Source organism: Stomoxys calcitrans, unplaced genomic scaffold (assembly GCF_963082655.1).
Source record: "Stomoxys calcitrans unplaced genomic scaffold, idStoCalc2.1 SCAFFOLD_188, whole genome shotgun sequence".
Taxonomy (NCBI): domain Eukaryota; kingdom Metazoa; phylum Arthropoda; class Insecta; order Diptera; family Muscidae; genus Stomoxys; species Stomoxys calcitrans.
In genome coordinates, this window is record NW_026739308.1 from 22,126 (window position 1) to 35,231 (window position 13,106).

The 13,106-nt window shown below is 38.5% G+C and overlaps 1 protein-coding gene across 1 annotated transcript in view; it reads right to left on the minus strand.

Annotated features, from left to right (window-relative positions):
- Positions 1-8,282, minus strand: part of LOC131998432 (cell adhesion molecule DSCAM-like) — a gene marked incomplete at both ends in the record, with an annotated part of 29,325 nt that extends 21,043 nt beyond the window's left edge. The window contains 1 exon segment of the mRNA XM_059370715.1: positions 8,140-8,282. Within this exon segment, the coding sequence (XP_059226698.1) occupies positions 8,140-8,282 (143 nt within the window).
- Between the last annotated feature and the right edge of the window lie 4,824 nt (positions 8,283-13,106).

Sequence of the window (13,106 nt, forward strand, 5' to 3'; positions counted from 1 at the left end):
TATACAGTCGGCACCGCCCGACTTTTGTCCTTCCTTACTGGATTTTTCCTCACTCTATCTGCATCCTATGACTATGTGGCAATGCATTTGCTAGTTCTCTCATTAACATATTTAGTCTACTTACATTTCACATTCGATTTGTGGGTCATTTTGTTTAAACAAAAAGCTTTTAATAGAATGAACCCAACGAACTGTTAAATAAATAAATTTGTTTTCTTTCAAAGGTCAAAAGCAAAATAAATCAATGCACTCCATTCAAATGGAAGCGAAAAGCGAATGACTGAGCAAATATATCTATGACAACATGCCCGCTCTACGTTGATAATGTGAAGCTGTGGTTATTCGATGGCGGATAAATTTGCTGATAAAATAGATGCGCAGACAAATGAAGGATATATTTGTTTTTTTTTTCTGGCTGGCTGAACCAATGTGGCAGGATATTAAAATGAGGGAGGAGTAAGAAAAACAAATCCCTATATATTAAGGTTTCAATTGATTAATTTTTTGCTATTAAATGAGTTTGGGTAAATTAAAATAAAAGTCCTAGCGTGCCTAGGACTGTCATATACTCCGAAAGCCTGGCAGGAGGCAAGGGTGGTGTTTATAACTAAGCCCAGCAAGGCAAGTTATGAGACACCAAAGGCCTACAGACCCATCAGACTTACGTCCTTTCTACTCAAAACTATGAAACGTATTGTGGACACCATGATAAAGAGTATGACATCCAGCGAACTGCTCAAATACAAACAGCATGCCTATGTCAAGGGAAGGTCGGTGGAGACTGCCCTGCACAAAGTTGTGCATTAAATAGAAGAATTATTCGATGCCAAAACGCACACCCTGGCGGTATGCATTGACATCGAGGGGGCTTTTAACAATGTGCGGAGCGACACACTGATCCAATCCTTAGACTAGTACCGGGTGGACCTGGTCCTTAGAGATAAATTGTGTGTCCAATAGCATAAATATAAGAGAGAAAGTGGCACAGATCACCGCACAGGGGCGGGGGGGGGGGGGGTCATTTTATCGCCACTCCTATGGGTAACCATCATAAATGACCTACTACGGATGCCAACTGAAGGGGGATTTGAGGTTAGGATCCGAACGTGCTATGCAGAAGGGCCGAAAGGGTCTTGCATATGGCATATGACCCAGAGGTCTCAATGTTTACCCAGAGAAGACTGAAATATGCCTGTTCACGAGCCAGACAAAGGTGGGCCAATTCAACGCACCACCATATCAGGTTATGAACCAGTTTCAACCATACACAGCAAATTTATTGAAAATCATAACGAAACGCATCATGCAATATTTCAGCCAAATATAGCAGTGATATAGCAGTCATCACAAATTGGTTGAGAATTGCGCAAAACATGGACCGATATGGCCCATTTACAATACCAACCAACCTACACTAATAAGAAGTATTTTTGCAAAATTTTAAGCGACAGACGGACGGACGGACATGGCTAGATCGACATAAAATGTCTCGACGATCAAGAATATATATACTTTATGGGGTCTCAGACGAATATTTCGAGTAGTTACAAACAGAGTGACGAAATTAGTATACCCCCCATCCTATGGTGGAGGGTATAAAAATAAGTTAGTAAATAAAATACCAACAAAATTAAAAGGAAAATTATAATTGACGAAGACTCTTTATGGCCATAATCTTAGCGATCTAAAACAAAATTTTCTAAAAATTTTTTATTTAAATGTTCCATTTAATTTCTCTCTAGCATTTTTTACATTAAAAAAAGTAAATCCCCTTGTTGTTAACATTTCAACGGCAGCCCAACAACTTAAGAAGCTTTTTGGTAAATTGTTGTGTGTTTTTAGCGTTTGTGTGTGTGTGTGTGTGTGTGTGTGTGTGTGTGTGTGTGTGTGTGTGTGTGTGTGTGTGTGTGTGTGTGTGTGTGTCTATATACAAAATCTGCATCGTGATTTTCTCCCTGTAGCGCCTTAAGGTATTAGGATGATTGTTCATCCTTTGGCGGTGTTTGGCAACGTAAAAGCTGTAGCTATTGCCACAGTTACTCGTTATTTTTTTTCCTTTTGCTATGCCCGCATTTTGCCGGTCTTGTCGTTGCCATGTTCCCAATCCTTTTTGATGTCAACGCTTTGTGGCACAAACTGATTGCTGTTTCCCATTCTCCGTGATGGCCACCCTTAAGGAGAACAGGAATGACATAATGTTGCCCTCCAGTGATTTTGTTTACAGAATATCAACAAATCGTTTGATATTGTAGCTCATAATATTTTCTCGAATGGCAAGACGAGGAAAAGAACAAAAGCAATGCTGTACGAGTATCGAGTAATCTAACATATAAAAGAGTCCACAAAGCAATATAAGGGTCATGACTGCAGGATATAAAGTCGGATACGCCATGTGTTTTAATCCGCACCGAACGTATACTTTATGATAATTTTGGTATGCTGGAGGAACAATGGTTAAATTAAAAATTTGTTTTAGAAAACTATTTTGCATTTGGTCACGTTTTCAATTTTATGAAAAAAAAGTCGTAACTTTCCCAGCAATAGAAAAAAACACTGTTCCACAGTAATGGTGAAGGCTATTACAAGGTTGATTACATATCGGACTAGAACTTTAAGGCGAACATTAACGATTTTATGATTTTTTATATTTTTTAAGCAATCCGAACTGGGAAGATATTGAAGAAATTAATATAAATGGAATTTTTTCATGGACACTATAAAAGTAGACCGTAGTAGTAGACTTATATTTTTGCCGCCGTTTTGACATGAAATGGCAAACCTTACGGAAGAAGGTTTGCCCTTTCATGATGGAAAGAAAAACCGGCCGACAACGTGTCCAAATTATAAAAACTTGCTACTGAAATGCGGAGTCAGTGGCCTCATCGTTTTCATCGAAAAATCATATTCGGCGATGAGATGGCAATCCACACGTACTACATGAGTCATCATTGCATTCCGAAAAAATTACGATTTGGTGCGGTTTATGGGCTGGCGGCGTCATTGGGCCGTACTTCTTTTGTGATGATTAAGACTGGCATGTTACTATGAATGGGAATCGCCACCGTTCAATGATAACTGAATATTTTTGGCCCCAATTGAATGATATGAACTTGGAGGATATGTCTTTCCGATTCGGATCATACATGGTATGGATGTTGAAAGTCATAACTCAAGTCTTTGTTCCGAATTTCAGCCAAATCGAAAGAAAATTGAGGCTTCTAAAGCCCGAAGATGGCAAATCCGGGGATCGGTTTATATGGGGGCTATATCTGTTTATAGACTGATTCGAATCATACGTGGTTTAGATGTTGAAAGTCATAACTCAAGTCTTTGTTCCAAATTTCAGCCAAATCGAATGAAAATTGAGGCTTCTAAGGGCTCAATAATTCATATCCAGGGATCGGTTTATATGGGGGCTATATCTGTTTATAGACCGATTTCGTTCATATTTCGCATGAAAGTTGGAAGTCATTACTCAGTCTTTGTTCCAAATTTCGGCCAAATCCAATGAAAATTGAGGCTTCTAATGGCTCAATAATCTAAATTCAGGGATCGGTTTATATATCCAAATCCGAACCGATATGACCTATTTGTAACTCCCAATAACCTATAGCAAATTTCAAGCGGCTAGCTTTACGCGTTCGACTGCTATCCAGATTTCAACAGACGGACGGACGGAAATGGCTAGATCGATTCAAAATGTCGAGACTACCCAGAAGAGAAATGAATATTTTTCAGCTCACGCACGTTTGGTGTTCTGTTTCACTCCCAAATAATTTCAGTTTGGTCTATATTTCAACCAAGAATTGTCTTACAAACGAACAACGCTTGCAGATTATTGAATTTTATTATCAAAATGCGTGCTCCCTTGAGAAAGTTTATCGCCCTCTTCTTCCATTCAGCGACGAAGCTTATTTTTGGCAGAAATGTCGAGTGGAGTGAAGATCAGCCAGAAGCATTGCAAGAGCTATCAATGCCTACAGAAAAAGTCACAGTTTGGTGCGGTTTATGGGCTGGTGGCATCATTGGACCGTACTTCTTCAAAGATGATGCGAATCGTAACATAACCGTGAATGGCGAGCGCTATCGTGAGATAACATCCAACTTTTTTTTGCTCAAAATTCTAGAGCTTGAATCGCATGACATTTTGTTTCAAAAAGACGATGCCACATGCAACACAGCACGCATAACAATGGACTTATTGAGAAGCGAGTTCGGTGAACATTTTATGTGGGTCGGGCCCCCGGCAACTGGGGCTCGAACTGTTACATCAAGGTCGTATTTTATTTGTATACCCTCCACCATAGGATGGGGGTATACTAATTTCGTCATTCTGTTTGTAACTACTCGAAATATGCGTCTAAGACCCCATAGAGTATATATATTCTTGATCGTCGTGAAATTTTATGTCGATCTAGCCATGTCCGTCCATCCGTCCGTCTGTATGTCAAAAGCACGTTAACTTTCGAAGGAGTAAAGCTAGCCGCTTGAAATTTTTAACAAATACTTTTTATTAGTGTAGGTCGGTTGGGATTGTAAATGGACCATATCGGTCCGTGTTTTGATACAGCTGCCTATAAACCGATCTTGGGTCTTGATTTCTTGAGCCTTTAGAGGGCGCAATTCTTATCCGATTCGAATGAACGATGTGTTTCGCTATGACTTCCAACTACTGTGGTAAATTAGGTTCAAATCGGTCAAAAACCTGATATAGCTGCCATATAAACAGGTATTGAATCCTGACTTCTTGAGCCACTAGAGGGCGCAATTCTTATCCAATTTGAATGAAATTTTGCACGAGGTATTGTATTTTGTTTTGATATTAATAACTGTGCTAAGTATGGTTCAAATCGGTCCATAATGATATAGCTCCCATATAAACCGATCTTGGGTCTTGACTTCTTGAGCTTCTGGAGGACGCAATTTCTATCCGATTAGGCTGAAGTTTTGCAAGACGTAATTTATTATGACAACAACTGTGCCAAATAAGGTTCAAATCGGTTCATAACCTGAAATAGCTGCCATATAAACCAATTGGGATCTTGACTTCTTGAGCCTCCAGAGATTGCAATTTTTATCAGATTTTCCTGACGGAAAATCCTTTGTCAATTTGACTCTGCTTGGTCCAGATTTGGATATAGCTGCCATATAGGCAGATCCTCCGATTTAGGGTCTTGGGCCCATAAAAGCCACATTTATTATACGATTTTGCTGAAATATAGGACAGCGTGTTGTTTTAGGCTCTTCGTCATCCTTCGTCAATTTGGCTCAGATCGGTCCAGATTTGGATATAGCTGCCATATAGACCGACCTCTTGATTTATGGGTTTTGGGCATTAAAGGCGCATTTATTGTCCGATGTCGCCGAAATTTGGGACAGTGAGTTATGTAAGGCCCTTCGACACCCTTCTTTGTTGCAGCCCAGATCGGTCCAGATTAGGATACTGCTGCCATATAGACCGATCTCTCGATTCAAAGTTTTGGGCCCATAAAAGCCGCATTTATTGTCCGATGTCGCCGATATTTGGGACAGTGAGTTAAGTTAGGCCCTTCAATATTCTTCATCATTTTGCCTCAGATCACTGCATATTTGGATATAACTGCCATATAGAACGATCCTCCCATTTGGGGTCTTAGGCCCATAAAAGTCACATTTATTATCTGATTTTCCTGAAATTTGGGACAGTAAGTTGTGTTAGATCCTTCGACATCCTTCGTCAATTTGGCCCAGATCGGTTCAGATTTGGATATAGCTCCCAAATAAACCGATCTCTCGGTTATAGGTTTTAGGGCCATAAAAGGCGCATTTATTGTCCGATGTTGGCGAAATTTGGGACAGAGAGTTAAGTTAAATCCCTCCACACATTGCAGCAATTTGGTCTAGATTAATCAATATTTGCATATAGCTGCCATAGAGACCGATTTCTCGATTTAAAGTCTTGGCCCCAAAAAAGGCACACTTATAATCCGATTTAACTTTAATTTGACACATTGGCTTATATTAGGCTTTTTGACATCCATGTTGTATTGGGTTGCCCAAAAAGTAATTGCGGATTTTTTAAAAGAAAGTAAATGCATTTTTAATAAAACTTAGAATGAACTTTAATCAAATATACTTTTTTACACTTTTTTTCCAAATCAAGCTAAAAGTAACTGCTGATAACTGACAGAAGAAAGAATTCAATTACAGAGTCACAAGCTGTGAAAAAATTTGTCAACGCCGACTATATGAAACCCAAAAAGTAATTGCGGTTTATTTTTAGTTATAGCTACTAAAAACACCAATATTTTGTTATACACAATTGAACAATGACTTGAACTTATTAGAATTTGGTCCAAATCGGAACATTTTTCGATACAGCTGCTATGGGGCATAAGGTATGCATTTTTCATCGGATTATGACGAAAGGTGTTTATATAACCGTGGTGGTGGGTTTCAAAAGTTCGACCCGGCCGAACTTAATGCTTTTTTCCTGTTTTTTTTTTTTTTTTTTTCATTAGAGGGTTGAATAATCAATAACGGTTTGGTACTAAAACCATTAGCGGTCTGGTGCTATTACCAATAACAGATTGGTATTAAAACCAATACCAGTTGGGTAATAAAGCTAGTGTTAAACGGTACTAATCATTATATGTTTCATTCATACCTTCTGGTATTGTTTTTGTACCATATGGTGTTGCTTTACTATCTATGCCGTTGTTGCGTGGGGCACTAATTATGCACTCTGGCCACTAACTACGCATATGAAATCAGGACGTCATCTCATTTTTGGCAATCTAGTACTCAACTAGCTGAGCATCTGTCATAGGCAATCAGCGATGACTGTGTCCTTTTTGCAAATGAATCTACATGTGAATGGTCGTCAACCATTGCTAGTAGGAAGTATTTTTTTAATATTGCCAAACAAGTTGAGAGAAGTGCGCCAGACTAAGCCCCAGCCGAACACAAATGTAAGATGACACCGTGAACAGTTACATTTAAGCGTGAATTAAATATATGTATGAATTTTAGATTTTAGTGTTGTCACCAATTGAAATAAAATCTGTTTTGGATCACTCAAAATAAGTGTTTTCCTAGCCTGGGCGCTACATCTCGCAATAGCCGTATATCACTGAAATGAGCACGTTTGATATCAGATTTTCTCTGGGTGTAAGACCATAATATGGAAATCTCAGCTATATTATGGAAATCTTTCGCTCTAATAAAATTTAGTTTTTGTCAAAAACAAAACATCTTCCCTTTACTATCGACTAATGATGCATAAATCACATTCGCCTAAACTATTAAAAAATATATATGCGAACTCGTTTATTGATTGATGGCCCATAAACTTTTAACAACGTCCCTCCTTACTGTGTAGCATGAAAAACTACTATCCGATAACATTTATGATAAACCCTTTTCCAAGATTCCATATTTAAAGTAAAAAATGATAAATTGTCTTTTTGCTTGAAAGGGCCATAAAATATGCAAATATAGACGAAAGGAAAGTTTCTTGGAAAGCAGCAGCAAGGACTCAACAAACATTCATGCAGGTGCAGGTACTGTGTATACCTTAAGTTTTGTATAAAATAAACTAAGTTTGTTATAGCATCAATAGATAGTTATTTCTACTTGTTGTTGTTGTTGTTCGTCATATATACTATAGTGTGTAGTCACACACACATCGAACTAACTTCGTTTTACAGCTTGTATGATATACCGACTCATATGAATAGACAACATGAATGATATACCAGCATGCAGATATATTGAATTTCCAGGGAATTTTAAACAAAATGGCAATAACACAAATTTTGAAGCTCTTTTTTGGTATGGAAAGGAAAGAAATGATAAAAAAAAACATTTTTGGCCTAAACAGAAGACCAAGAAGAGTAGAGTTGTGTTAGAATGTATTTCGAAAATTCGAATAGAGTTAAGATTTTGTTAAACTTCTTTCAAAATCTAGTTCAATTTCTCTCCCTTTGTTCTTTCCTCATTTAAACTAGCAAAATTGATTTTTTCCTTATAACCCTTTTGCAGAATATTTGCCCTAGCCCCAAATTGGGCCAAAACAAATAAAAATAGTCACTTGTTATGCAAACTTCCCAAACAAATGCAGCAACACAAAATACAGAGTGAAGACAAATTTTTATTTACCTGCTTGTACGTGAACATTGCGACTGAGAATGGTCCCAACTTCATTGGTGGCACGGCATCGATACATGGTCTCATGCACATCGGAACGATAGTATTGGGCCAAAAATGGTGGAAAGTACAAAGTGCCATTGCCAGAAATTTTCCTGTAAATACACAACGAGAGAGAAAGAGGAAAAGATGATATAAAAGTACAAAAAGATGTATAAAATGGGATTGTTGCATTAAAATATGAATGTTTGGCTTGGGTATTATGCGAGTACTATACGATTTACTATCTCAACAATAAACTCATAAACTGCATTATGATTGAAGGGTTAAATATACATACACACACATCAATGCAAAAGTTTGTTGTGCATGGGTTCTCGGCATGGGTAAAATAAATTGTATTTCTATGACTTATCCATATTCCCAGTCGACAAGATTATTGCATATAAAATTGCAATCAAATTTATGGAATAGCTAGCAACATGAATTGGTGGTTTTTGAAGAGAAGCAAGTAAGTGAAGTTGGTTCAAAATTCAAACAAACGATGAAAACTTTAAATTGCCTACAATCAGTAAATGTAGACCGTCAACTGTTGGATATTTGATAGTTTGTTTTTAAAAGATATAACTGCTAAAATCTGCGCTGCGAGTGGGGACACTTCGCCCCTGAATGCGGATATCAGATTTGTGCCATTGTAGCCTATGACGCTGGACGCGTTCGAATCCTGGCGAGAACATCGGACAAAGCGGTGTCTATCCCCTCTTAATGTTGGCGACATTTGCGAGACACAATGCCAAGCAAGGTCATTTAAAAAATTTTCCCCAAAAGAGGTGTGGGACGCCGTTTGGACTCGGTTATAAAAAAGGTCCCTTATCATTGAGTTTAAACATGAATCGGAAAGCACTCATTGATGTGTGAGAATTTGCCCCTTCTCGGTTTCTGGTAGTATTGTTCTTTCTTAGGGTAATATTCTCATTAGGGAAGGGATGGCACCTCAGACATTTCGACTCAAATATGGATGTCAAATTCGTGCTCCTCTTTCAAATCCCTTTAATTTGAGCACCATATTGTCATGGCTGGTGAATATGAACCGTTTGGAGGGTGTCTTGGGGCTGGGGGGGGGCCACCGGCACTTTGGACTGAAAATGGATATCAAATTTGTTCTTTATTCCCAACGGAAATATAGTTCAGTTTAGAGGGTGCTTTAGGGCGTATTCCAATATATTGGCTCCAAAATTGGATATCAAATTCGTTTTCGACTCTCAAATACCTTTCATTTGAGTCTCATATTGTCATAATGGGTCAGATAACCCATTTGGCGTATCTTTAGGAGGAAAGCGCAACCTATACTTGAACGCAAATTTTAATGTCATATTCGTAATCTAGTCTCAAATACCTTTCATTTGAGCCTCATAGAGCCATGGTCGGCTAATATGCCCATTTGGGGGTATTTAGGGGTGGGCGGCCTCCCGTTACTTGGACCTATTGTTTTATGCCAAATTTTTAATCTACTGCATAATACTTTTCATTTGAGTCCCATATTGACATGAAATTCGAATATATCTGTTTAGAGAAGATTTGTGGTTGGGGGGCCCACTGAGTACTTGGATCCAAATTTTAATACTATATTCGTTTTAGGTCTCCAATACCTTTCATTTGTTATTCGTTTTTGTATGCCAGATTCGAAATCTACTCCCGTATACCTTTAATTTGAGCCCCATATTGAAACGAACGTCCAATATGTCTGTTTGGGGGAGTTTTGGGGTTGGGGCGGTCCGATGGGTACTTAGACTCAAATTTTAATACCATATTCGTATTCTACTCTCTAATACCTTTCATTTGATACCTATAGTGCCCCGATTGATCTACTTTTGATTTTGGGTTGTGTTTTTCGCATAAGGGGGAGGGTCCGTCCCCCTTCCGATACCGAAAAAATATATAGCCTATGTTTCCTTCCAGACCAACCTACAAAATAAGGGGAAAATTTCCAGAAATTCAGTTCTGCCGTTTTTCAGACTATACGGAACAAACAAACCAAGACCCATATATCCGTGATTAGCTAATGTGCCCATTTTGGGCGTTCTTGTGGGGGTGGGGTAATCCCCTATACTTCGACATGAGTTTATACACCAGATTTGTTATCTACTCCAGCATACTTTTCATTTGATACCCATATTGTCCTTATCGAAAGGATTTTGATTTTGGGTGGTGTTTTTGGGGTAAAGATGGAGGGTCCGCCCCCTTTCGCTTTCAATAATTTATAAAGCCTGTTCCTACTTCGTGACCATATTCGTAATCTACTCCCGAATACCTTTCATTTGAATCCCATATCGTCATGATCGTCAAATACACCTATTTTAAGGGGTTTTGGGGTTGTGGCGACCCCCCAGGTACTTAGACCCAACTTTTATTATGAAATTCGTACTCTACTCTTGAATACCTTTCATTTGAATCCCATATTGTCCCTTTTATTTTTGGATAGTATTTTTTAGGTAAGGGGAGGCTTCGCCCCCTTCCGATATCAAAAAATTATATCTGTCCGCTCGTCTGTCTGTCGAAAGAACGCTAACTTAAAGCTAGGCGCTTGAAATTTTGCACAAATACTTCCCATTAGCGTAGGTCGGTTGGGATTATCAATGGTCCATATCGGTCCATGGTTTCATATAGCTGCCATATAAACCGATCTTGGATCTTGACTTCTTGAGCCACTAGAGGGCGCAATTCTTATCCAATTTGGCTGAAATTTAGCATGAGGTGTTTTGTAATGATTTCCAATAACTCCGCTAAGTATGGTTGAAATCGGTCCGTAGCCTTATATAGCTTTCATATAAACCGATCTGAGGTCTAGACTACTTTTGGAGCTTCTATAGGGTGCAATTCCAATCCGATTTGGCTGCAATTTTGCAGGACGGTTTCAATCGGTCTACAACCCGATTTAGCTGACATTAAAACCGATCTTGAATCTTGACACAAGTTTTGTCTGATTTGGTTGAAATTTTGCATGAAATGTTTTGTTATGACTTCCAAAAACTGTAGTAATCGGTACATAACCTGAAATAGCGGCCATATAAGATTTGGATACAGTTGCCATATAGACCGATCCGCCGATTTGGGGTATTAGGCTCATAAAAGCCACATTTATTATCGGATTTTGCCGAAATACGGTACAGTGAGTTGTGTTAGGCCCTTCGATATCCTTCATTAATTTCTCTCAGGTCAGTCCAGATTTGGATATAGCTGCCATATAGACCGATCTCTCGGTTTTATATTTTGGGCCCATAAAAGCCGCATTTATTGTCCGAAGTCGCCAAAATTCGGGATAGTGAGTTTTGTTAGGCCCTTCGACATCCTTCTTCAATTTGGCTCAGATCGGTTTAGATTTGGATATAGCTGTCATATAGACCGATCTCACGATTTAAGGTTTCGGGGCCATAAAAAGGGCATTTATTGTCCGATTTCTCCTAGATTTGGAACAGTGCGTTGTGTTAGGCTCTTCGACATTTATCTGCAACTTGGTCCAAGTCGGTCCATATTTGGATAGGGTGATTTTTTTGAGGTTAGGATTTTCATGCATTAGTATTTGACAGATCACGTGGGATTTCAGACATGGTGTCAAAGAGAAAGATGCTCAGTATGCTTTGACATTTCATCATGAATAGACTTACTAACGAGCAACGCTTGCAAATCATTGAATTTTATTACCAAAATCAGTGTTCGGTTCGAAATGTGTTCATTCACCGTAACGTTGCGTCCAACAGCATCTTTGAAAAAATACGGTCCAATGATTCCACCAGCGTACAAACCACACCAAACAGTGCATTTTTCGGGATGCATGGGCAGTTCTTGAACGGCTTCTGGTTGCTCTTCACTCCAAATGCGGCAATTTTGCTTATTTACGTAGCCATTCAACCAGAAATGAGCCTCATCGCTGAACGGTGAATGAACACATTTCGAACCGAACACTAATTTTGGTAATAAAATTCAATGATTTGCAAGCGTTGCTCGTTAGTAAGTCTATTCATGATGAAATGTCAAAGCATACTGAGCATCTTTCTCTTTGACACCATGTCTGAAATCCCACGTGATCTGTCAAATACTAATGCATGAAAATCCTAACCTCATAAAAATCACCCTTTAGCTGCCATATAGACCGATATCTCGACTTAAACTCTTGGCCCAATAAAAGGCGCATTTATAATCCGATTTAACTGAAAGTTGACACAGTGACTTATGTTAGGCTTTTCGACATCAATATTATATATGGTTCAAATCGGTTTGTTTTTAGATAGAGTTACCTGAGGTGGTGGGTATCCAAAGTTCAAATCCCGGTTTTAATAAAATTTTGCGTATATATAATTTTAGATGAACAACAAAACAATCCGAGCCAAATTTTGTGCAGATCAGTTTAAAATTTTAGTTACTTCAGTCATTTAAGTGCAAATCGGCGATATATATAAAAGCTATATCTAAATATGAACCGATTTTTACCAAATGTTCTTGCGCCAAAAAAGTGGCATGTGCAAAATTTCGTGACGATGGGGCAGTAAATACGACCTGTACCTTGATTACAAAAATACATGGTCTCCCAGACGGACAGACGGACAAGGATAAATCGAATCAGAAACTTATTCTGAGTGGATCGGTTACTTATCAATGGGCGTTGCAAACAAATGCAAAAACTTATAATACCCTGTACCACAGTGGTGGTGTAGGGTATAAATAACAATCACACTCTTACCGCCATGTTGTTAAACATCATTTCTACCACACATTAGCAAATCATACCTCGAAGAACTTACGAAAAGTGGGTATAACATTAATTCTCAACAGACATAATATGATGGATGTATTTATGAGTGCACTTTCATACACGTACGCGGAACATCAAACGCACGCACACACACAAACGCCAACAGAGTTTTAAATCAAATGCCACAATGTTGTGAGATGTTTACAATGTTTCGGCTCTCACAAAAAAA